Source organism: Phasianus colchicus, chromosome Z, assembly GCF_987193195.1.
Source record: "Phasianus colchicus chromosome Z, bPhaCol1.hap1.1, whole genome shotgun sequence".
Lineage (NCBI taxonomy): Eukaryota > Metazoa > Chordata > Aves > Galliformes > Phasianidae > Phasianus > Phasianus colchicus.
In genome coordinates, this window is record NC_143476.1 from 80543035 (window position 1) to 80570407 (window position 27373).

Consider the following 27373-nt stretch of genomic DNA (forward strand, 5'->3'; position numbering starts at 1 on the left):
GATTTTGTTCTTCATTTTGCTTACACTGTACACAACAAATGTCTTGGTAACATGAAAAGTGATACATTTTAAGTAAGAAAACCCTTAAGATAAAAAAAAAAAAAAAAAAAAAACATCCGAAAACAATAAGTAAAACCCACAAACCCATATGCTACTCTTTTCTATCTGCTAGGCATATCTACTCTTGCTTTTCTGACTGATTTTGAGAATACTATGCTGGGAACAATCTTTAAAAATAAGGCGGTTGTCATCATGTTTATTACATATCAATGAAAGAACAAAAACGCAAGCATTCAAATATTTATTTAATATTCAGATGCTACAGATGCTTTAGGAAACAGGATAAACTTCTTTTATTTGTTTATAAGAGAATATATTAAGTGTTCTTTATTTAAGATGGGAATAACAGAAAAGAGAACAAATAGAATTCTTGTAGAAGTCTCTATAAACCATCTTTAAACGTTCTGTTCCACACTGTTCTTTGAATACTGTTGCATGCAGTTTTCTTAGCTCTTGAGGATTGCAAATAACTAAATCTAAAAAGTTTCACTCATGCCATTGGGCATGGCTGCATATGTATCAACAATTCTGATATACATGAAAAAGGACTGCACATTCCTCTTTGAAAAAATTCAGGGATTTTATGTACTGTACAACTCCAGCCAAGAGCTAAGGAGAAAGTAGCTGTACTAAAGTTAATCCAAAAATAAAGAATGATCCAGGAAACTGAGCTTTCTGAAAAACTCTCCTCTCCAAAGGAAAAACTTTGTTTCCCCAACGACTGTCATCAACCAATCAATATACATATTGTACTTGAAATAGACTGTAGTCATGAGTGTTCTTCAGACACCACTTAAACATATTCTCAAAGCTGCTACAGCCATTAAAACAAGACAAAACAACACAACAAGAACCACCAGAAAGTACCACCGTAACCAGATCTTTCCTTCACTCCACATTGGTGAAACTGAAGGGTAAATCATAGAACAGCTGTAAAAACAATTCATCCTAAAGAGCTGCAAACATAAATAGCCATTTCTTCTTCAATGCTTGTCCAAATCTATACAACTACTGTTCATGACTTGCATACTAATTGATTGCTGAAGGAAGAATGCACTGCTGTTTTTGTTTGTCCACTGAAATCCAGAAGTTTCTTACAGAAGATATTCAAGAACCTTCAGATGTTACTGAATATCTACTGACTGTGAAGATATTTGTCTCTCACCAGCAATTCTTGACAAAATATAATGCAGATAAAAACAAACCAGAGAGTCTTAGCTAACGATGAATAAATCCAGAATCTACTTCCCACATTTTGGAAACATTTCTTCTAAGTGTGGTTTTGCCACATATAATTGAAAGGTCTGCAAATACTTAATTAATACAATAGGAGCAATCAACAACAGCTTTCTTTAAATACATGTAAGGTTCCTTTGAAAGTAATACCTTCAACCTTTTCTTCATGGGAACTGCAACAGATATGAAGAACACAATAACCGTACTTGAATGAGCAAAATCACAGCTACAACACTATTTTTCAACACGAACACCACTATTAGCTCTGTGTTTTTACCAGTGATGAACAACAGCCTGCATACTGTGCTCATAAATCTGTACCAGTACAGGTGACCCACTGTTGCTGTTGCCACTGCTGAGACACACCACCCACTGTGCTCACCATTCCCTGGCTCGTCTTCATAAATGTTTCAACGGGTGTCATTTTTTCTGCATGGAGCAATTCACTGACATACATTTGCTTCCTACATACTTCCATGTCTGACATCATTTTGCAAGGCCGCCCCTCTGCTGCCATCTGTCACACACAACAGCATGTAATAGGATACTGGTGGGAAGGTTCAACCTCTACTGCCATATAACCAACTCAGATGTCATGAGCTAATATTAAAAAATAGGCAGCATTACTTTCAGAGCAGTCCTCAGAGTTGCTTCATGATAAACAGCACAGAGCTAGATCAGGAAAGTGTCATGTTAGGTGTTAAGAAAAGGTTCTTCACCAGAGGCTGGTCATACATGGAACAGTGGGCACAGCCATGAGCTGCTGGAGTTCAATGGGCATTTGGACAATGCTCTCAGACATAGGGTTCAGATTTTGGGTGTTGTCATGTGGAGCTAGGAGTTGAATTCAGTGACTCCTCTGGGAGAAGGGACTGACTGAATGAGTGTGTGGTGCCTAGCTGCCTGCTGAGTTAAACCACAAAAATTTTCATTTAGTATATTTCATATCTTAAATGATACAGATTGTTTCTATTTTTCTTAATTTCATGAGATAATAAGGCTTGTGATTCAAGCTCTCTCTGCTCATCATCTTGTCCTTGCAGTTGTTCTCTGCAGTGCCTTTTGAAAATATGGACTACTTTAAACTAAATTTGACAAATAAACTGTGTATTTAGTAGGCTTAGAACATGTCTATACATTACTCATATTGTGATTCTTGGATGTGGTTTTGCATGAGATTGTAACAGGATTTAGATTGGGTAGATTTCTAGGCCTGGCTGGTGAGATACTGTCTGCTTGACCATTTATAAATTTTGTCATACTTCTTAGTTGCTTTACAATGATCTAAAACTGCAAAAAGAGAAAAAAGTTTTTGCTATGGAGTTCCACAGCAAGCCATATTCTGCCAGAAACAATTTAGGTAAACCTATTTTCTTGATACTATTTAAAATGACAATAATGATACCAAAGTATGCAAACCTGCTTGAATGGTAACTAGTATCTCCAATCACATTCTGAAGACCTCAGAAACTTCCCCTATTAGTTGTAATGCATTATTACTTTCTTATTTGGCTAAAGTATAAGGAGGACATAAAACTTAGCGTGTGTTGAAAGGTGGGCTACAATGATGTTGAAGAATCTGGAGAGCAAGATGCATGAGGAGCGGAAGAGGACTTCCAGTTTATTGGGCCCAGAGCAGAGGAGCTGAGGGGAGGCCTAATGGCAGCCGCAGCTCCTCACAGGGAGCGGAGGGCAGCGCTGAGCTCTGCTCTGTGTGACAGCGACATGGCCTGAGGAAACAGCATGGAGCTGTGCCAGGGGAGGGCCGGGGGTTGGAGAAAGGCTCTGCACCAGAGGGCGGTGGGCATGGAACAGCCTGCCCAGGGCAGCAGGCACGGCACTGAGCTGCTGGAGCTCAAGAAGTCTATGGACAACTCTCAGACATAGGGTTTAAATTTTGAGTGAGTTTGTGGTTGAGTTCAATGCTCCTTGTCAGTCCCTTCCAACTTGGACTATTCCATGATTCTACAACTCAGTTCTCATGATATCTAAACAGTCTGTGAGTACAAATACAAGCGCTTGAGAAAAAACTGCCCCAAGGTTCATTTTGAAAACAAGGTTCATAGAAAACAAGGTTTACAATAATGAAATCTTCAGCATAAGCTGGCTTCCCATATATATATATATATGTCTTTCCAAGTCTGATGTGCTAATATATTTTTTAAGAAGGAAAATTTAATGAAATTAATCAAATTTTGTATTTTCAATCTTAGAATGTACCCAGTATTTTAAAAAGTAATCTTTCCAAACATTAACATTAAAGTGTAAAACCACAGAAAGGTGGAAGACAGTAAAGGACTGCTTGTTTATGGTGGAGATATTTATCTTAAGTTTGCATTTCTCAGTGTTCAAAAGTTTAAATTTAGTCACTCTCCACATTCAGAAACTTGTCCTGACAACTTGTCATACACTTTCTTTTTGACATTACAAATGAAAACACTGTCCTGATTTGTGAGGCAGTGTTAATATCACACCGATGTTTTGGATGCTACCGAGAGATGTGACTTAGGCCATTCAGATGAGAAGAGCTGCAGCCTTTACTGAGCATCAGCAGGGATGGAGTGAAGGCCAGGGGCCCTGAACTGAGCAAGGGGGTAGTTCCACATCATGTGACATCATGCAAAAGCCCATAAAGCTGTGGGAAGCTGGCTGGTGGCAGGCTTCTGCTCAGCGATTGGCTGGCTGCCAGCAGGTGGTGAGATGCTGCTAGTGGGACATCCAAATTAGAAAGAAGAGATGTGAATACCCACCCCTGCTATAAAAAGATGTTTGGAAAATAAATGTCTTTTTAAAATACTTCAGTACTACTATACTTCAGCAGTCAGGAACTACAGTGCAGAGGGTTAAATAACCGTATGTATGTAACGAACAGCTTACTTGTTAAAGCTGTAAAATTCCAAATATCAGTGCACAAATTAAAAATATGCTTTGAACAGTTATTTTCCTTAAAGAACATTAAGAACATTTTCTTTAAAGAACACCTAAAGAAGTGTTCCACAGCATGCTAAATCCTTGGGGATCCTAGTCCTGTGCCCATATGAATCTCTACAGCAATGGATTTAGTGGGAGAGAAAAGTACGTCCTTTACCATTCCATACAATCTGCTTGAACACATCTTTCAAAATAATTTTTCTTCATCAGTCCTAGTACTGGCACAAGGTGAAAGTTCCAGTAGTTTGGCTTATAAAAAGAGACCGAGTCTCCAGTACTCAGCTCTGGCTTTGAGAAAAGGAACCCATAAAGGCTGGACAGACAAGAATCTGGACAAAGCCAGTGAGTAATTCTATAATGCTGTGGAAGTCATCACTGCCCACAGAAAAGCAGCAGATATTCAAGAATGATTTTATAAAAATACAGGACACTCTGAGAAGCAAGAAGTATTTTTTGGTGGAAAGGAAGACTTCCAATGAGCCTTATGAAAGATCTAGGCAAAGAGCAGAGAATACAAACAATACGTGAAAACTGCTGAAAATCATCAGGATGTCTGTCCACTGTATCAGTGACAGCAACTGAACTGCTGGGGGAATAGTTCTAAGGTGCTCCCACAACACATTTCACTAAATACAGAATGGAAGGTATTCACAAATGTTAAAACCAGAGTGCTCATACTGACCTGCTGAAAAGAGGTTACGGTAAGACCCCTCACAAGCATACAAACAAACAAACAAACAACTCTTTGAAAGCAGCTCCATAACTTTCCCCTGAGAATAGACTACAGCTTTCCAAAAAAAAAAAAAGAAAGCTAAAAGATCAGAAGAGAAAAAAACATTGTTTCTTTCTTGCAAATGCCAAAACGGACCATCAGGATGATTCAAGATGATTCAAGCATAACAGCTACTCCTTCCCTTCATTCAATAACTTACAGATTTACAAGCTTGTCAGCAAAACACAATGAAAATGTTTATCTTTTCACACAACAATGAAGGCTTATACACAGGCACAACAACGGCACGATTTTCAAATTTAAAATTTATTAAAATTTGTATAGATTGTAAAGATGTTCTGTGACAAAACATTTAGCCTAGCTGAGGCAGAATTATTTCTTGAGACAGAATGACCATCTAAATGGTGTTTTCAACTAGGTGAACTCCCTCTATTTCAAACTGAACAGCAGTGATCCATTAAGGCTAGAATAAGATATTTTCTTGGGGGAGGGATGGATGACAATGGAAAAAAATAAAGGACAAGAAATATGAGCAAGTAAAAACAGAGAATTCAAAATGTTCTAAGCTACATGAAATAAGAGGGATGGAAGAAGAAATGGATCAGTGATGCTAAAGGCAACATTAGAAAAGATGGGCTACGCAATCTACTAAGAAGTGTAGGATGAATCAAATAAAGGATGCTTATGAAAATCACATTTTGGTGGCATTAAAATGTTTATAACTAAAAATGGCCCTGAGTAGCACAGTGAATACCCTTTCTCTAAATTAGAGTGGCGACACTGGAAATCACACAAATATTTTTTGTGTTAGTTTAAAAAATATCAACCAGTTGTTTACTGGTTCCTTTCCTCTTGCCATTTACGCTGGACCCCAGAGACAGAAACATCTATGCTCCTCTAAAGACAGAACCTTTAAGACAGTTTATTGTCAAAAAGCCTAAAGTATGCAGGCTCCCCAGAAGTGTTGCATTTGTGGTGCAAATGCTGATGGCATTTTGTAACCTGCTCTTACTCGCGTTGTGTTAAAACATCTCTGGAAAAAACACATTTCAGTCTAGTAATTAAAGATACAGAAGAATCTTGGGGCTTGTCTAAGTAGTAGCTTCTACCGCCCCAGCGACGCTGGTTTATACAGACACACTTAAACCAGTTTTGGTCACACATATACCAGTTACGTTTAACTACATACATACCCAGATGAAGTACAGATTGAAATCACTTAAGACTTCCTACATTAGGTACTTGCAACAGAATAAATCGTTTCACTTACACTGGGGCAAAACATCCAGAAACAAGTCGTTAGATGAGTTTCACTTTGATTTCTAATATCACCGTATAAGCAAGCAAGCATATGAACAATCAAACTTTTAGGTTTACTTTCCTACCCCAGGAGCAGCAAATCTAAAAGAAAGTGAGAGGACAAAATACAGTGCAGTTAACAAAAATAATCTTACCTTTATTAGATTTGGACGACTTGTTCTTGTTAGGTTTAAAACAAGAGCCCCTTGATTTATCTTCTCTATCCTTAATAAATTTCTGTACGTCATCCAAAGAAAGCTTCTGAAGGACAACTACAGGCTTAGCTCCTTTATTCAGGTCTTCAACTAGCCCAATCTTCTCTACTTTGTCCTTCTGTTCACCTTTAAATTCAGTTTTCCTTGACTCCTGAGTGACATTGCCATCTTTGTCACGCTTGATTTTTGGAATGACAAAATGTTTCAGTGCACCAGATCTTGCCCCCAGCAAATAACTGGGAAACTCTGCTTTATTGTCAGGATGTGCTTTATTACTCTCAACTTTACTCTTACTACTGTCTGTCCTTCGTTCATCCTTACTGTTGGATGATCTAAAACCAGGTTTATCAGGTCTTGACTTACTAGAATCTCCTTTATCATTCTGTCTACTATGAGGGCTGTCAGGTCTTGACTTCTGATTCTTAGAAGAAAGACTTTCTCTCCATTCATCAGATTTGTGTCTGAGTATCCTATCAAACATTTCATGTTTTCAACAATTAGATTTATTACCTTGCTCAGAATCATGTTCATTTCTGTTTGAGGAACTCAAAAATTCAGTCCTTCTAATCTTGGATGATCTCCTCTGTGTCTTTCTGACTCCCTGTCCTCAGATACTTGTTTAAGGCTATCTGTAACTCTTAAATCTGCAAATAGACAAAGCACTGTATTTCTGTTGAACAAACATATAAACAAACAGGTGAGCTTTGTAGAATATATTGCTTTTTTTCAAGAATTGGATATGCAATATCTACGTTTCACTCTTGTTACCCAGAGAAGTTTTAGGAACAACTATGAGAGCAAGAATCAGAGTATTTACTTTAATGGCAAAGATAAGAGTAGGAAATAACTCAATTAGCCTCTAGACAAAGCAATGTATTGAAAAATTCTCCTTTTTCACTGGTAAACTACCAATAGAAATAAAAACTGCATCATGTAACTGCTGAATTTTCCCAACACTTATTTATGAAAAGTTGAAACAAAAAATGAAGGCCTCAGAGACTACATGATTCCAACACATATTTCACCATACCTTTTGGGAGAGGATGGTTATATATTGACCAAAAAAAACCCTGCAAGTAGAAATGACCCATTCTGGCACAAAGCATGCTAAGTAACTGCAAGTTTTCTAAACTATTGGAATTAACTCATTATATACATTTGGTTTTAGTTTTTAATGAAACTGTACTTAGCATATTTTTCAAAATGTGACCTTGTCACTACGAGAAAAATAAGACATGGCTACATGAAAAAAAGTATATATTAAAATGGATCTTCTACAAATCCAATGTATTTATAAATGCCATGAGGGAAAGTCTTCTTGTCCAGGTAAGCTGAAAAGAGGTAGTCATTAATAGACACCAGGGGAGCTGGAACTAGATGATCTTTAACATCCTTTCCAATCCAAGCAATTATGTGATTCTGTGACAAGAGAAAGACAGAAAGGCTCCACAATTCTTACAAAAGAGATAGGATTTTTTTCCTGTAAGTCCCGATACATTTAGAGCTTACAGTAGGTCTTCAGTTCAGAAGGATCATTAAAAGTCCCTTTCTGTAAAGCACAAAATGTTCTTTGTTTCTCTGAAATGCTGTGTAATTTTCAAGTAAACCTTGAATGAAAATTGTAATTTGCTCAGTGCAACTGGCAGTATATGCAACTTGGAAGATGCTTAGTGGGTTACTATTTCTCCATTTACACTTGCAAATGCAGCTTCTACTGGAACTTCAAGACAGTGATCCCAAAATTTAGGCCTGTGGAATCAAAAACTTTTAGAATTGCAGCCTTTACAAAATTACAATCTGTACTGGAGTAAGGAAGCTACATCGCAAACAATAACTTTCAAAAGTAAATATCCTTTGACTGCAGTGCTTCATTGCCGCACTGATTTCAGTGTGCTCATTTTATGATAAAAAAAATTAGTTCTATAAATAACTTTGAGTGAACTTTTATGTTTTCTTCATGTGTTAATATCCACAAGCTGTTTTTCCAAAAGGTAGGACAATCTATTCTTTACGTAAGACCTATACGTAAGGGATTTAAACAAATGTTGAAGAATCATATTCCCTTTTTCTCTATTATTTTCAGATATACAAGAGAATACAGTTGAGAAGCCCTGCCATGCTGCCCAGAAAACTGAGGCATGAGTTTGCTCAATCAGCAAAGCAATGTGGATGCAGTTTGTTATCTCAGAGTATTTCCTTTCTAGTCACTCCTACCTAGAAGATGAGCACCTAAATGACTACTGAGCTTGACAAATCAGACTGTTTCCAGTAGTGCTAGAACTCAAAAATAAAATGTTGTGTTACACAAATGCAACAGAATTTGACATTGTTATAAACTACCAGAGTAAAACAAGAGTCACTGTAGGCTCAAAGAAAAACCACACAGGCTTAGTAGAAAGTAAATCTAGATGCACTGTTGTAACTCTAAAACATGAAGATTACCGAAGTGCAGTGCAGTGAAACCTTTAGTTCCTCCTGTAAGACTATGCATGAAGCATACCTTTGAAGAAAGGAAAAATCTGCACTGAAATTTCAGGTGCACTGGTGGAGAATTTAGTGTGTTTAGAAGACTTATATTGAACAAGCAAGTTTGTGTTTACACAACTCTTGAACAGATAATGAAGTCCTGTAATAGCAATCAACACATTGAGTGGGAATAGGCATTAGAATTTTTTAAAACAAACTTTTAGAGATTATATTTGAAGATCCAAATGGCATTTCTGCACAAGTCTTAAAAACACTCTCATTTGTCCTAAACTAAAACTTGCATTACATACACAATGCTCATTTTGGAAAGACAGCCTTTCACACACAATGAACCACAGACGCTGCCTTATATCGGCAGTTAGTTTCTCTTACTGAACATATTGGTATCATGCTTTAATAAAGTAAATCTTGCTCTGAATACATAAACTAAGAAACTGTTAACATAGCTGATCAGTATGGCTCAGGGAAGCAGCACAGAAGGAATATGCTGAAGCCCTGTAAAGAAAGGATGGGACACATGACCTCACAATCTCGATATTGAAGGGTTCCAAGGTGCTCCCACAACACATTTCACTAAATACAGAATGGAAGGTGTTCATTCTGACCTGCTGAAAAGAGGTTACAGTAAGACCCCTCACAAGCATACAAACAAACAAACAAACAACTCTTTGAAAGCAGCTCCATAACTTTCCCCTGAGAATAGACTACAGCTTTCCAAAAAAAAAAAAAAGAAAGCTAAAAGATCAGAAGAGAAAAAAACATTGTTTCTTTCTTGCAAATGCCAAAACGGACCATCAGGATGATTCAAGATGATTCAAGCATAACAGCTACTCCTTCCCTTCATTCAATAACTTACAGATTTACAAGCTTGTCAGCAAAACACAATGAAAATGTTTATCTTTTCACACAACAATGAAGGCTTATACACAGGCACAACAACGGCACGATTTTCAAATTTAAAATTTATTAAAATTTGTATAGATTGTAAAGATGTTCTGTGACAAAACATTTAGCCTAGCTGAGGCAGAATTATTTCTTGAGACAGAATGACCATCTAAATGGTGTTTTCAACTAGGTGAACTCCCTCTATTTCAAACTGAACAGCAGTGATCCATTAAGGCTAGAATAAGATATTTTCTTGGGGGAGGGATGGATGACAATGGAAAAAAATAAAGGACAAGAAATATGAGCAAGTAAAAACAGAGAATTCAAAATGTTCTAAGCTACATGAAATAAGAGGGATGGAAGAAGAAATGGATCAGTGATGCTAAAGGCAACATTAGAAAAGATGGGCTACGCAATCTACTAAGAAGTGTAGGATGAATCAAATAAAGGATGCTTATGAAAATCACATTTTGGTGGCATTAAAATGTTTATAACTAAAAATGGCCCTGAGTAGCACAGTGAATACCCTTTCTCTAAATTAGAGTGGCGACACTGGAAATCACACAAATATTTTTTGTGTTAGTTTAAAAAATATCAACCAGTTGTTTACTGGTTCCTTTCCTCTTGCCATTTACGCTGGACCCCAGAGACAGAAACATCTATGCTCCTCTAAAGACAGAACCTTTAAGACAGTTTATTGTCAAAAAGCCTAAAGTATGCAGGCTCCCCAGAAGTGTTGCATTTGTGGTGCAAATGCTGATGGCATTTTGTAACCTGCTCTTACTCGCGTTGTGTTAAAACATCTCTGGAAAAAACACATTTCAGTCTAGTAATTAAAGATACAGAAGAATCTTGGGGCTTGTCTAAGTAGTAGCTTCTACCGCCCCAGCGACGCTGGTTTATACAGACACACTTAAACCAGTTTTGGTCACACATATACCAGTTACGTTTAACTACATACATACCCAGATGAAGTACAGATTGAAATCACTTAAGACTTCCTACATTAGGTACTTGCAACAGAATAAATCGTTTCACTTACACTGGGGCAAAACATCCAGAAACAAGTCGTTAGATGAGTTTCACTTTGATTTCTAATATCACCGTATAAGCAAGCAAGCATATGAACAATCAAACTTTTAGGTTTACTTTCCTACCCCAGGAGCAGCAAATCTAAAAGAAAGTGAGAGGACAAAATACAGTGCAGTTAACAAAAATAATCTTACCTTTATTAGATTTGGACGACTTGTTCTTGTTAGGTTTAAAACAAGAGCCCCTTGATTTATCTTCTCTATCCTTAATAAATTTCTGTACGTCATCCAAAGAAAGCTTCTGAAGGACAACTACAGGCTTAGCTCCTTTATTCAGGTCTTCAACTAGCCCAATCTTCTCTACTTTGTCCTTCTGTTCACCTTTAAATTCAGTTTTCCTTGACTCCTGAGTGACATTGCCATCTTTGTCACGCTTGATTTTTGGAATGACAAAATGTTTCAGTGCACCAGATCTTGCCCCCAGCAAATAACTGGGAAACTCTGCTTTATTGTCAGGATGTGCTTTATTACTCTCAACTTTACTCTTACTACTGTCTGTCCTTCGTTCATCCTTACTGTTGGATGATCTAAAACCAGGTTTATCAGGTCTTGATTTGCTAGAATCTCCTTTGCCATCCTGTTTTACACGAGGGCTCTCAGGTCTTGACTTCTGATCCGACTTCTGATCCCCAGAAGAAAATCTTTCCCTTGATTCACCAGAGTCATGTCTGTGTTTCCTTTCAAATTTTTCAGGTTTTGATCCATCAGATTTAATACCATACTTAGAATCATGTTCATTTCTGTTTGAGGATCTCAAAAATTCAGTCCGTCTAATCTTTGATGGATCTCCTCTGTATCTTTCTGATTCCCTGTCCTCAGATCTCTGTTTAAGGCTATCGTGGTCACGCCTCTGAGTATCAGAAACTGAACGCCCATCAGGCCTTTGCTTCACTGGATCTGATCTACTATCAGATTTTACCTTTGAAGTATCAGATTTCATATCAGGTTTATGTCTAGATAATTCTATTTTCTTTTCTGTCAATGGTTTACTGGAGTCCCTCCTGTTATCATGTCTATGTTTTGGTGTTTCCGGCCTGCCTTCACTCTTCTGCTTGGGTGTTTCAGGCCTGCCTTCGCTCTTCTGCTTTGGCGTTTCAGGCCTCTGTCTTATTTCTTGTTTGCCATTATTTTGTTTTCCCTCATTTTGCTTCATCTCCATTTGTCTGCTCTCATTCTGTTTTGACTCTGCCTGTCTATTCTCATTTTGTTTCACCTCCATTTGTCTGCTATCATGCTTGATTTCATACTTAGCTTCTACCTGTTTATTGTCATTGTATTTACTTTCCAACCTTCTGCTCTCATTTTGCTGAAACTCCATTTGTCTGTTTTCATTTTGCTGGATATCTGTCTTTTGAACCTCAAAGTCTGACTTTTTCCTAAAAATCTCAGGGTGGTTTTCAGGTTTAAGTTTAAGAACTCCAACAGTCTCTTCTTGGGGAATACATACAAATCCATCATTATACTGCTTAATCTCTTCAGGTTTTTTGATAGCCTCAAGTTCCTGAGTTATTGTTGCCTGAGAGTCTGCTCTTCCTGCTTGCTGAAGATCAATACTAACCATCAGCGCTGGCCTTGCCCCATTTCCTGCAGAACCTGTCTCCTGAGAAGCTGGCCTATTTCCTCCAGCAGCACCCCCAGCCTCCTGTGGTTTGTTTTCTTGTTTTCGCTTCTTCAGAGGCTTATCTGCAAATTAATAGAGAAAAATAATAAATGTTATATATAGAAAAAGGTTAATTGTACAAGCCATAGTATCTTCCTGGCCATAAATTGGCCACTCTCAGCATGTATGTTCACATACAAGAAAAGTCATTGAATTTAAAAGCAAGAATAGATCTTCTCTAGCTAATACTTTTTAGTGTATTCATAGACTATTGTTCACTGCCAGCCAAACAGAGGTGCCAATTATTCATTAAAAAAACCTTAAAACACATGAAATCAAGGCTCCTGTAAAACTTCCATGAGAACAACTTAGCAGCAGTCACAATAAATAATGACAAAGACAAGCAACCAAACAAAAATATTTAATGTTGAAGCAAAAGTCTGCTAAGACAAGCTTAAAGTGCACCTTCATATCTACTCCTTGATGAATACTACTACTGGAAAAGATTCTTATTTGCAGATACAGCCTGCTTCATTATACATGAAATTAGCAAGGATCTGCCATAATTAAATCAGAGGCTCTCCCTGCATTAGTTCTGTTCATTAGTTGGATTTCATGGATATTAGTGACATGAGCAGAAGAACAATGTGCAAAAATGATCAAAATAACTCCAACACTCTGTGCTTCTCTTTGAAATAAAGCAGTATGACAAGAGTTGGAGCCCACACCATAACATGTGTATTAGTTAGGGGGCAGCTATTCAATTACAAGATTGAGTAATTTCCCTTCAGAACCATAACACTTTGCACAGATGAAATTAAAAGTTAAGTGACAATTTTACATAGTGTAAAAAAAGAGCTTGAGTCATCAACAGTCCTTCCAGTTTATATAAAAAAATTACCAAGAGTAGAATACAGTAAAATAAAAAGCGAGCCAACTATACATGTTGTAATTTGATAGAAGTCACAGAAATGAATAGCACATGGAAATATAAAAATGAATGTGTTTTGTACAGCTATTACAAGCTATTTATTTTATCAACATGGTATATAAAGTAAAATTAATTAATGCCATTGAAACTGTAAATCCTACCTGTACTCATTTGTGAACTACCATTGTGTAATTTATTAAAAATAATAAAAAAATAAAAATACATAATAAGAAGAATTCAAAAAAGCAATTACCTTCTCAATAATCAAGGAATATAGTTTTAAGTCTAAGGAATGACTAAATATAGGTCAGAAACTTCTGTAGATCTATGGTCAGTCATACTACAAACACAATACATTTCTCGTGTCTTAGCCAGCTCTCTTTTAGAGAGCAGGGGAAGGCTAAGAAGAGTGCAATCAAAGATGTCCCTGAAATTGTACAGATTATGAATCAAAATGACAACATATGTCTTATAATTTCATCTGTTTTAGAAGATTCTTTCTCAAAACAGTGAAAATTTGGAAGAATCATTTTCAAAATTAACATTAGAACAAAGGAACAAGGAGAATCACAGAATCACAGAACTGTAGGGGCTGCATGCACTCTCCAGAAATCATCAAGTCCAGCCCCATTGCATAGCAGGTTAATTTCAGTAATGTGGACAGGCTTTTTTTACCCCATCATTTTCATGCTCATATCTATTTGTGCACTTCTACTTCCTATAATTTTAAAATTATGTACAGCCTTTAATGGTTGGTAGGCAGTGAAGACATATAAATTAAACTCCATGCAGAAAATCCATCAACCAAAAATAAGGAATTTTTCAAAATTCTAAACAAAATCCTGTAGGAAAGCCTGACAGTTATTATACACATGCTACCTAAAAATTTATGATAAAATTGCCACTTAGTATATGCTGCTTTTCAGCACAGATTTATTTTTTCTGTAGAACATATTAATTTCCTTAAACTGATTCAAATTAAATATATATATATATATATATATATATATATATATATATATATATATATATATATATATATAAAATTTTCATAGAGTGACAAAAGTTCTTTTTCTCTCTGTGACTTTGAGGCCTTTGAACTTTGACCTCAATGAACTTCATGGTAGGTTTCAGGAATAGTCAGGAAGTGGAAGCCTCCAAACTGAAAGCTGATAAGTTTCAAATTTGCTTTTTCTTTTCTTTTTTTTTTTTTCTTTAAATATACACAGGTATACACACTACCTTCTCAAGTGAAAACTCCATTTTGAAACACAAATTAAGAAAATTTTGCTCTTAAGAAAAAATCAGTCAGGTTCTTCATTTTAACCCAGAAACATCAGCCACACCAAAAAAGTTTCATATAGCTCTAATCTAACTTTAGCCTTTAAGACATTATTGTACCACTTAACTGTCCCATTCCTTAAGTAAGCTTATTATCAGTAGCAGAAGGGAACAAACATTCACATTTCCACAAGTGTGTTTCATTGTCCAGTGCATCAGCTTAAGGCACTAGTGAAGATGGTTTGCATTAACCTATCAGACAGTATAAGTCAGCTAAGAGTCAAGCAAATGTTTCCTTCTGCTACCCCTACTGGCAAGCAAGGCGATGGCTAAGAGCTGTGATGACTTAAACTGCTGTAGCTGGATCAACCAAAACTCACCTTTCAGAGCCCTCATGCTGAGGGCTCCAAGATTAAACAACCAAAATAATTCAGGTAGGACCAATTTTCACTCTTGAACTTCCGTAACTGACCAGGCTCAAAATGCTGTTCATCTTCATCATCCAAAATGTCAACTTGTAAGTTGAGAACTTATAAACAGAAGACCACATCGTGACTTGGCACATTCTCTCTAAAAACAGAGCATTTTTGATGGAACTTCTTTTCTCTTGACAACTGAATACTGATGTTTGTCACAACCACAACGTGTTGTGTTCTTATCTGAGAAGAAGATGCCTTCAAAGTTTCCTTTACCTAAAGGGCAAGGTGACTGTAGACAGAGTTAAAGATTACTCATATATTTTTTCTTATTTCCAGTGCATCTTCATGGCCATCTTCAGAACTAGATTTGATCATTACAGTTCTTCCTCTAAGAGATTTGTGGATCTAGGACAGAAAAGTTGGCCTAGGTATATGAAAATACCAGATTTAACAAGGGCATCCAACATAGGTAGGATGAATACATAGTAGCACTATCTTCATCACAAATAAATGAAAAAAAATCCACTGAATGAGCACATGAGATGTCATGATGGCTCAGAAGTGTGAAAGGTGAAAAACACCACTGGGCTTCAAGAACTTGATCAAATCATAACTGCACTTTGAATTACATGAGCTTAATCAACAGATTATTGAGCAAAGGATAATTAACTTCTGCAAAAAGATGTCTTGAAATGTCCTCTTTTACAATAAGATATATGCAAATTTACATAAATTTACTTTGTTAAGGAATGAGTTCAAGGACCCCTCAGAATCATGATGAACAAATAAACTTAGGGACTTTAAAAATGTCCATTCAAATGCACTTCATATCCTTCAAGGCATCAATATCCAATCTTCATCCACTTCAGCCCAGAGACACTGGAATTTCTTTTTGTTATCAGGATCTAGGATTTTATCAAAACATCAGGCATACGTTTTTCTTTCAAATTCCGCAGACCTACATTCAAAGCTTGCCAGAATTCTGAACAGGTAGGCTGAGAAGCTGGAGACTAGTAAAGTGTGACTTTTTTTGCTAACTCTGTAACAGTTTTTGTAACATAATGTATATGTTGTTAGAACAGCTTTCTGACTGTGTTGGAAACCAGGCATCCAAGTTCGTCTTCAGATACTTCTATTTCTAGAAAATATTCTCTTCCTCTACCTTTATACCACAAATGTAGATACATCCAAAATGATTCCTTGAACAAAATTATGACAGTTCAGAGTACTGTCTGATCCCAGTTATTCTCCAATAGAAGCATTTCTTCGGCTTGGAAAATCCACATAGATATTCTCTTAACATAGCAGCACGCTCACCAGTTTGTAATAGTTTAGTACCCATAAGCTACCTCATTCTAAAATACAATAGAGACGATGTCCCAAATTAAATGTCATTGTAGCTCAAGAAACTAAACATTACAGGAATTACAAGTTTGAGAAGAAAAAGAAAAAAGTTTTATATAATTCCAAGAGGCTATGTCTCACCTGTCCTGTTATCAATAGTGTTCTCAAAAACAGATATGGCTTTCTTCTTGGAAATGTCGTGTGTCAAAATGATGAGTACTTTCAGATTTAGAAATTATTTAATTACTATGGAACTTTTGTGCAATATCAAATTGCACTGAAATAACTACAGATACCTCCAAATACATTTCTGCTGCAAGGACAAGTCAATCACATGTAGAATCATCATCCTGAAAACAGACGTATTTGGAAGCTGAGCAAATGTTAGGGATGTGGGGAGTTGGATTAAAGAAATGTCTCAATTATTCCATTTAACCTGAATTTTTTCCAAAGCAGCAGCCAGAACATCACTAATGCTGAAATCTCCAACATTACTGCTTTCATGAAAATCCAATAATTGCCTTCGGTATCACATTAAACTCACCCAACAAATGAATAAAATAGGGCAATAGCCTAAAAAATGTGTTATGTAAGCAATGAGCTTTGTTATAGCAGAGTGGTAACATTCCAGACTTATTAATGCTGTTTTGCAGACACTAAAATCCAGAAATTTCTGAATGATCATGAATCATCTTGAAGAATCAACAGTAAAGTTATCTCTTCCTCATTTACACTCTGTAAAGAATTAAGTTGGAGACTTCAGATTTGAGAAGGTTAAATGTGTATTTGCTCCTCTTTAGAACTGCAAAGACAGTTCTAAAGTAGCAAGACAGACCCTCAACACTGAATTCTGGATCAACAATTTTGATGACTCCAGTATAGTCTTTTTTTTTAAAGAATAAAAATGTAGAGTCTAATATTTTACAACTCTGACAATCCTTATGGATCACAGGGATATGCCTCCACTCATTTGAAATGCAACTTACTTGTACTATTTAAATCAACAATTAATACATGTGTACCAAACATATCCAAACCTAACAGTATAATCCTAACCTCTTGTAAAACCTTTTGGTTTTGAACAAGACAAGTCAGACAGAGTCCAATTACAAGTTTATCTTACTTACACTACTAACCAAAAGGAGGAACTTTCAACAAATAGCACACAACCATACTCTTAAGTAACAAAATTATGTTTACTGACAAGTATTTCACTTTTCCTAGACATTCTTTACAGATCTCATCCAAGTTGTTCGAATACCCTGCCCCACCAACCAAAATTGTTTTGCAGATCACAAATACCTAAGCCATTCAGTGTGATCTGTATATAACAAAGGTTTATATATTAAATTACTTTAATGTTTCTGATGCATGGCCTATCAAGGGAGTGAGGACAAATAGCCATTTTCATCCTTCTGCTTCTGCATAAACATTCAGCATTTCTGACTGAAAGTTTGTTCTCTCATCTTTTTTCTAAAAGTATATTCCAACAACCAAAGAAATGAACAATCAGAGATTCCCTTCCAATCAGCAGAATGGATTCCCACAGCACAAACTCCTCCACTTGCAGGAGAGACTGAGTAAACAAAGCTCAGTAATTTCAGTCTGACAGCGTGCTCCTTTACAGAAGAAAATGGGCAATGATAATTCTGGTACAGGAAAACTTTCAGAACTGAATGTAATTTCAAAGATTCAATAAACAGGTAGACTGGAGGGCTAATTTTTAGCAACCTGTCAAAAGAATTTAACAAACTTCTGTCTGCCTTGCAAAAAAGACAGCCAATTAGAAGAGATGTGAAACTCATTCAGGACAAATCACAAAAAGAGTAAAGCAGGCTCTGACATTCCTTGGCATGTAGAAGACTTTAGAATCTTCATTTTTGTAAGTTTCACTCATTTTCTTAAATACAACAATAATGCTAGAGTATAAAATACGATTTTAGGAATCGTTGCAATTAGAAAATGTCTTGTAACTCATTATTCCCTGTCAACTACAGAAGAAATAATACACTGGGGACAGGAACTGAACTACAGAACAATGTAATCAAGCATCTACACTTTTTGTTTAGAGATTGGAAGCCATAGCTTAAATTCCCTGAATTTAATAATGTTCCCTACAAAAACAAATATTTTAATTCATTTATAATATAGATTTTTCTTGACATGGATGCTGGCCTTTATCTATGAGAATTATAGAAGAATTATTGTGAACAATTACTGTTCTCTAAACTGCATTGTTAAAAAAACTGAGCAAAAGCTTGAAGTGCAATTACTTTTAACATGCAGAGTACAACACCTGATTTCACAACACATCAAAAACAGTAGGCTTAATGAATGCTGCTTATTTCATGTGTCACATATTGACATATCCAATTTTTTTTTATTCATTTCCATGAATGGTAAACCAAAGAAATTTAACATTTATTGGTGAATACTTTTAATTTCCTTTTCAGATGTCTACATTTTGAAATCTTAACTTACATTCAAAAATGTCTTCAACTGAATAAATATAGTAACATTCATACAGTATGATAATGGAAACAGATCTGCATCATTTTAGGATGATGTCAGAGTGAACTCAGTGACTACCATCTATAGAAAAGCTGGGCTTAAACTTTCAATAAGCTTTATTAATTAACATGCCATTTCTTTATCAAGATTTAAGTCCATCACAGAAAAGTGACTATCTCACAAGAAATAAAGTAATTACTGCGTAAGTAATATTATAAATCCTCCCATTTAACATGTACAACCAAGGGGATATGGAATACACATTATATTTAACTTTGTCATCTTTGTGCTACAGACAAAATCAAAATGGACTTCCTATTTGAGGAATTCGCTTCCATGTTAAAGAAAGTAAAAGTAAAAGTCACTTAAAAACCGTCTCTTTCTTGAACAAATGAGTTAATGCATTTTTAATGCAATCAGTCTTTCTTTTTTTTTTAAAAATAATTTTTCCTAGATAGATGAAACTTTGCAACATTTTATTGTAACTTCTCTACATAGAAAAGGAATTTCTACCTTTTCTTAAATGTGAACACAAAACAAAAAAAGTCTCTCACCCATAGAAATTGAATATTGCAAAACCATTTTTTCTAGGGACAGCTACATAAAGTGCCAGCTTCATCTACTACAAACCACTGCTAAATCCAGGCCTTCTTAAATTTTATACTCACAAAAAGAATACCTAATTCTTACATTTTCCTTCTACACAGAGACATAACAATTTAGATTTTACACTGTTTCTTCTCATCTTGTATTAGCGACTCTCATCTTCTTCCAGATTACTATACAAATGCCTACACTTGTGTCTTCACTGATAAGGAAATAAAATCCCTATAATATTCCGCAATGTAAGGCACATTTGGATGTGAAGGGTAATAATGAATGATTATAACTACATATCCTGTCATTTCATTCATTGGCTACATAATATTAAACTTGAAATATTAATTCTTAACAGTGTTCTGCTGAATTCCTCTTCAAAAGAATTTGAGAAAGATGGGGTAAAGGGAGAAAGGGAGAGGAGCTGGATAAGAACTTAAAAGATAAGAGAAAAAGTTTACTTACCTATAACTGTAGTTTTGATAGTTTTGCTCCTGCAGATTCACACTCTTGTGATGTGTGTCTCTGCTGCTATGGGCTAGGAATGAACTTAAAACAGAAGGGCCCATAGCAGGCATCCAAATGCTCCCTAACTGATCCACTTAGTGGAAATAAAGTTATTACAGCTTTATTTCTTCCTAATTTAAAGCATCTAAATTAAGATCCCAAAGAAGTGGGTAAAATGAATCCTCAGATGTAAATCATATAGAGAAAAAAACCATAGATACAAGTATGCTTGTCTTATTTTAAAGAATGTTTCTAATACTTTTAACTCCTTTCAAAAACCACCATGTATTAGCCTCTCTAGTAAAACAGTTAGCGATTAACAACTCACTTAGTCTCTTACGAATGGTGCATTATAGAAACACTTCTTGGAACTGGCCTAAAAATCTAACAGTGAACACACAGTACTATATATGGAATAGCTTAAATTAAAAGTAAACAAATCTGAATTGTAAAAAATCTAAAGCAATTGAAGAAAGAGTCTATGAAAAAAGATGGGTTCCACTCTGTTTATTTTTCCAACTAATTTTCAAGGCTATTTTCCATTTTTGAAAGACTCAGGGCTCCTTTTAACACTACTATTTTATAAATTCTACATAATTTTGATTTGCAGTATGTGATTTTTTAAAAAAAAAAAAAAGCATGAAAGCTTTGGAGGGTAGAAACTTTGAACATGAAACTTAATTCAGGAACAGGTCTGAATCTTGAAGAACATGAAGAGCTTAATGTAATGTTCTGGGAAAAGTTTAGAATTACCAGCTTTGAATCTGCTTGAATATACACAAAAATAATCCATTTGTATCTGAACAGCCACAAAAGACAAGTTCATACCAAGGTTACCAAAACAAAATTTCTCATTGAACACCACCCTCCTTGCCTGCAAAGAAATATTACAAGAAGCACAAAAATTGCTGGGAGAGAAGTTTCTAAAAATCGGTAGGATTTCCTGTACTCTCTTGGCGTCAATTTCAGAGTGCGAACTAATTACAACTCTAGTTGTGTGAACAACATGGATTCAGAACAGGGATCTCCGCTCTTTTTCAGAAGCATTCAAAAGCAAAAAGCAGGAAACATGACCACTAATGGTGATACAAGAGAAGGATATCCTGATGTACCTAAGCAGAGGATGGTTACATTCTTGTTGACTGCTGTGGAAAAAAGATAATCCCCTTCTGTATTAGCCCTTCAGAATCACCTAAACTATGGCTAGTTAGATAATCCAAGTCTTGATAAACAACACCTGGAACTACCCATGATACCATATATCTTTTCAAAACAGAAGATATGATCTAGATTTACTGACAACTTGTATCTGACGGGGATATGGAGGCCATTATGAGAAGGGCAATAGGAACTAAAGACCTGAGCACTTATTATTTGTTCTACAGCAACTAGACATAATAAGCATATTAGAATGAAACTTCTGGTGTTTCCTTGATATTCAAAATCTCCAATTAGTCCTTTCATTAACTATACATACAAGCTGCTTGCAAAATTAATCCGTGCAGAAAGAATTCTTTGGAAGTAGAAGGAAGAGATGTAATCTTGTCCTTCCACACAGAAGAAAAGAACAAGATGAATCTTCCAAACTTTGTACCCTTTTATTGTGATAAAACCAATTAAACTACTCAAATTCAAGAAATCAAATACACTGAAAGGATAGAATTGTAAAAATAAGTGTACTGAAAAGCGTTCATATATGGAGACAAGAGTTCTATCTTGTATTATCTGTCTTTATGCATACCTGATAGACATTAAGATTTTGCATAAGTGATTTCTGCACTTTTTCAGAAAGCAAAAGCATGAGAATCAGGCTCCAGAAAAAGTATATTGATTTTCATAAAAGAAGGCACTTCTGCAAAACGTACTGTTCCACCTATGGCCTCCCATTTTGAGAGACTTTGGCTAAAAATTTCTAATGTTTTTATTTAGATATAGGGGGAATGAGTAAGGGGTTATATTGCAGAAGATACTCCAAAGAGCCCTAAACCCCTATTTTCCAAATATAAGAGTCCTCTTTTAGTGCTAAGGTCCTTCTGTAACATTGCCTTAATCAAGAGTAGAGGTTGTATAATTTTTAACAAGAAAACCATCTCTGCTTCTTGTCTAGAACAGATCCACCACACTGCCAGTTCCAAACCTTGGAAAGAAAATGGCATATCCATCTAAAACCTTACTGTTTTAAAAAGAAGCATCTGAATATCTTTGATGGAGCACTGCACTATAGAGATTTCATGTCTAAAAAATAGACAGACGAGATCACTGATCTGCTACCAAAAGTATAATTCTACTCAAAGTACTTCATGAAAGGCAACAAAGACTGCATACACAGAAAGTGTAACATGACTGCAGTATGTATTCCCACATCTCAATTACAAAAGCATCAAAGACATTTCCATGCAGATTTCCACATCTGCTAACATCTATAATAAAAGCACTAGAGGGACGCTTGCTTGCTATGTACCATATCACTTCTGCTATGCCATCCTGCTATACTTAGTCCAAATACTCACTTGTTTTCTCGACATAATATGATCTGAATTCATGATAAATGCTCTTAAGTGCACAAATGTGAGGTTTTTGCATCATAACAGTAAGCAGCTTCTCAAAACTTCACAACACTTTTACGAGGTACAGGACATATTTTGAACAGACAAATTTTGATAGGAGCCACAGAAGAACCTTCTTGCTCTCATGTCAAACCAAACAAATTAAGTATAGAACAATCCCTGAGCATACCAAGTAGTAAGGGTAGGATCAACTTAGAAGCAACAACAAAAATGCAAAAATGTTACAAAAAATAAGAACCGTATTTCTCTAAGGTAACAGGTTTTCAAGTAATCTGCCATGAAACTGGTAAAAATTCTTCTACTCAGTACTTAATTAATCATGACTAATACTCTAGCAGTCAGGGAGAAAAGAGGTTCTATCTAGACTGAAGCACCTTAATACCACTGAATAAATGGTGATCATTTATCCCAAAATAAGGCAGTAACTCCTCTACCTGATCCATAGCAATTGCAGGAATTCTGGAAGAACTGAGATCTAACAGAGGATGCAGAGGAAGCATAAAGTTGGAACACTTATTTCGTGAGATGGTTATCAAGCAATGGTGAAGGAGAAAGACTGCATCATACAAAAATCACTCCTTTCCACAAAGAGAAACAAGTCAGTCTACCTGTGACTACATAATAATGGTATATAAACTTCACAACTTAAGTACATAATTTTTTGAAAGCCAGAAAAAAAGGAAGAGTTTAGTCTTGTTTGATGTTTTGAAGGCTATGGTACACCATAAAAAATCCACTGCATTTTTCCAGATGTTTCTTATCTAAAGCATGCTCAATATACCTAGCACTGCAAAAGTAAAAGTAACCTTACTAGAAAAAAAATATTAGGAGAAAAGACCCAAGCTCTCCATGAATAAATTTAAAATCACTGATTACAAGATGATGTAAACAGAGCACAAAAATGATCAATTTCATTAAAACAAAATTAAAAGCAGTAAAGATCTATTGAAGTGAGCACCCATTTTCTACATAGATTGACAAACATTTTCTAACAAGACTTGATTTAGTTACCAAATGACAAATATCTTAAGTTAAAAATTTTAGTAACCTCAGCAATTATATTTATATACAAACTGTCTCTCTTTTCTGACACCTATAAGATAGGGGAAAAAAAAAAAAAAAAAAAAAAACACACCATGGGAGGGGAGAAAACATGCTATCTCTGGTGGCCAAAATCCAAACTCTACATAAAAATAGTTGCATCCTTACAAGTATGTCCAAAATCAGCCATTTCCAACTACGGGCTTCTGAAACTAGAATTTGCTCAATTTACACACCTGCAAAATTGTTCCTGAAATTATCTAGTAAATTTGCATTATATTATTATATCCAATTTTTTTTTCTCAGAAGTTAAACACAGTGCAGAGGAAGCTTTTGAGAAATACTTGTGTTAACATATAACTACCTCATTTATAAAATAAATCTTAATTTGAAGCTTTTCACATGTATCTTGAATACACTTTGAAATTTTTGAAGCCTAAGGACCATCAAACCGCCACACAAAGCAAAAAAATAAAATAGATTCAAATGAAGTCAGTTAAGTCAACAGTATAGCCACTGAAATGAAAACATTTCAGAGGCTCATCTGCTACTGTGTTAGAGATCATGCAGATATGGCATTCCTCTAAAAATTATAATATCTGCATAGTAATGAATAATAATAATGGAAATCCAGGTGCAACGTGGTATGTTTTAATCAATCATTACAGTGGCTTGAAAAAAAACAGATGTGATTATAATCTAACATCTCTTTCACATTAGGTTTAAATGGGAATATGAATAAATGGGAGTAAATTTTTTTCTGTGTTTTCTTACATGAGGTAACATCAGCATGAATAATTCAGCTACCATAACTTACTGCTAATTTTGACTTATGGTACTGCTGGGATTTTAGAAACTTTATAAACAATGTTAATCGTACTTCATTCAGTCCCATGGTTCAAATAAGAATAGGTTAGAAAGAATTTTGAAACATAAGAACTTCACTTTCCACACAGTAAGACCCCAAATAAAGAAAATCAGCTACTAAAAATATGCATATATGAGAGATTACAGTTCATTGCTGGAGGGGAATGGAGATGAATGTTGTAGAAGAACCTACACTGAGTAAACAGAATTGAACTATGTGACAATGAAAGGAAGGGTTTTTTTTTTTATATATATATATATATGAGTTTCGTAGGCATATATATATATATGTATATATATACTAGTATAATATATAGTGTATACACACACACAATCCTTTTACCTTTATCTTGCACTTCTTTTGAAAATCGCTCCCTTTCAATAGCTGATTCACGTTCTATCCGCTCAATTTCAGCCAATGCATCCAATTCTACTTCATCATATGACGTTATAGTTCCTTGTTGCGAAACCTGTTGCTGTGTCTGTACCACAGGAGTTTGAGGTTGTTTTGCAGCAACTGAAGTGTTCTGTTGTAAAACAGGCACTTGTTGTGCCTGAAGGAAAGCTGTCTGTTCATGCTGCGGCAAACACTGAGCAGCGTTTAGTGGGCGGTTAACATCCTGTGGAGTAACGGGTGTTTTAGAAGTCTGTCCTGGGTACTGCACATTAAAAGGAATATCACCCTCTGACACACTGCTGTTTTCCAAACCAGAAAGCATATCATCCTGCTGGTCCAAATCCGAAGATCTTACACGAGAGAGTCTTAATGTAAGCTTAGTGGAGTCCTTGGAAGGAGAACTAATGATATCATACATTGCAGCTTTTTCAGTCTGGTCTTTTTCATCCTTGCCTAACTTCATTTTCTTTTGTTTCTTTTGCTTTCTTTCTGGAGAATCTAACAATATGTCTGGGGGAACATCTCTAGGTGATGAATAAGGTGGAGGCTGAGATTGTAGGATTAAAGGTGGTCTTGATCCTAGAATAATAATTCAGAAAAACTGAACAGTTATGTTGTTTCATGTTTATATAAAAACACACTAAATATAACCTACATATTTTTAATGTGTATTTGTAAATATATCTGTGTTCATAAAAGATCTAAATGAGATTGGTAGGAAGCACATTATTCCTAGATCAAGATGTAATCCAGATAGTAGCACTCTATTTCCTAGGAAATTTTGGTAACTGCAGGTGGAGAAGGGATCATTTCAGAGAAGATGGAACAAAAAAACCCACAACCACAAAAAAAAAAAAAAAAAAGTACCTGCAGATTTAGAATATCAACTATCAAAAATAGTGAATGTAAGCAAATTGACTGCAGAAAGAGAAAAGATAAAAAAGAATCTTCATAGGGTCCAATGGTGAAAGATCAGTGAATAGATACTAGCCATTTCAGCCATATACTTTTAAGCAAATATTTTAAAAAAGAAAGACAAAAAAAGAAAAAAAGAAAAGAACAAAACAAATGTAGTTCAGGGGAGTTCCCCTACCTTACAGTTCCACAGAAAGGTGAAAATAGAAAACATATTAAAAGATCAATTGGCCTCTCCTTCTTGCTTTCTTGCTTGACTCTGACAGTCTTTTTTTTTTTTTTTTTTTTTTGTAAACTCATTCTATCCTCTTCCCACTTCCCCATTAATATCTAGAAAACACTAATACACTAATTGTCTTAAGGCATTCTTTTACCATTCTCTGCAATACCTCATCTCTTTTTAAAATTTTTTCTCATTTTTTGAAACATACAAATTTTTACTTCTACATGCAGTAATTCCAGACTTAGAGCATATCTACAGAAAATTTAAAAAGTGGACATTTTTCATTAAAAACATTCTTCAATTCAGCACATTAATTTTTTTCTTTCCTCAAATTAAAACAGCTCCCCATAACTATTAGCCCAGAAAAAACTTTGAAAGGCAAGTAACTTACACTTAAAAAAAAAAAAAAAAAAGAAAGAAAGAAAAAGAAAACAAGAGGAAAAAAAAAGAAAGAAAAAGAGGATGGACCAATAGGGTCCAGCCTGCTTTTGTTTAAACAAAGAAAACATTTCTCTGATCCCATTCATCCACTAGGGAATACTGATCTTCAGAAAGAGGTGACTGAGGTATTGTTAGTCATTCTGTTTTAGATCATCATAAGTCAGTACTTCTAAAAACATTCAAAAATTTATTGGAAGACAGGACCCCCATATGCTTCATTCAAGAAACACTACTAAATAAGTAAGCAGATCTATTCTGCAGCTTAAATGTATAGTAGATATTTTAAGAAATATTAATCATTAAACAACATACTGGCCTACAAATGAAAGAAAGAATGGTAAGTCCTGCAAAGTTTCAGTTCAAATGAAAGTTGTTTCCTTACTAACAACTTTGTAGACTGCTATATATTAGCTCCTCTCTCTAATGGTACATTCTGTGAGATGCGTATGTAATGCTGGGTATCTTACACAGTTCTCCTTGACCATGAGAAACAAATTCTATTTTCTACCAATAATATCTACAATGTTGAAAAGCCCTGTTTTGATTCATCCTGATTCTCAAGACTTTTCTGCTGTTTCATTTCACCTCCTCAAATTAGATGCAACATACCAAAGTCCTGGCTGCATCCTACAAAACTCTCTCACTTGCCTTCCACCAGATTTCTGTTCTTGATATGCATGTAGATATGTGCACACACACATAACCTAATTACCATCTCTTTAGACAATAACTTACAAAACTGTCTCAGCATAAAGCATAGCAGAAATTGTTAGCGATTTACTTCCTTAAAGGTAA

At 35.4% G+C, this 27373-nt stretch overlaps 1 protein-coding gene across 3 annotated transcripts in view; it reads right to left on the bottom strand.

Annotated features, from left to right (window-relative positions):
* NIPBL (NIPBL cohesin loading factor) overlaps positions 1-27373 on the bottom strand; it is a 147818-nt gene that overhangs the window by 41573 nt on the left and 78872 nt on the right. Inside the window, exons 9-10 of one of the 3 annotated variants that reach the window (XM_090131804.1) lie at positions 24946-25578; positions 11073-12620 (exon numbers count right to left, since the gene is read on the bottom strand). The exons of 1 other annotated variant lie outside the window; for it this stretch is intronic. In XM_090131804.1, coding sequence (XP_089987930.1) covers positions 11073-12620; positions 24946-25578 — 2181 coding nt within the window. The remainder of the gene's footprint in view (positions 1-11072; positions 12621-24945; positions 25579-27373) is intronic. One more of the 3 variants, XM_090131802.1, reaches the window with a different exon arrangement.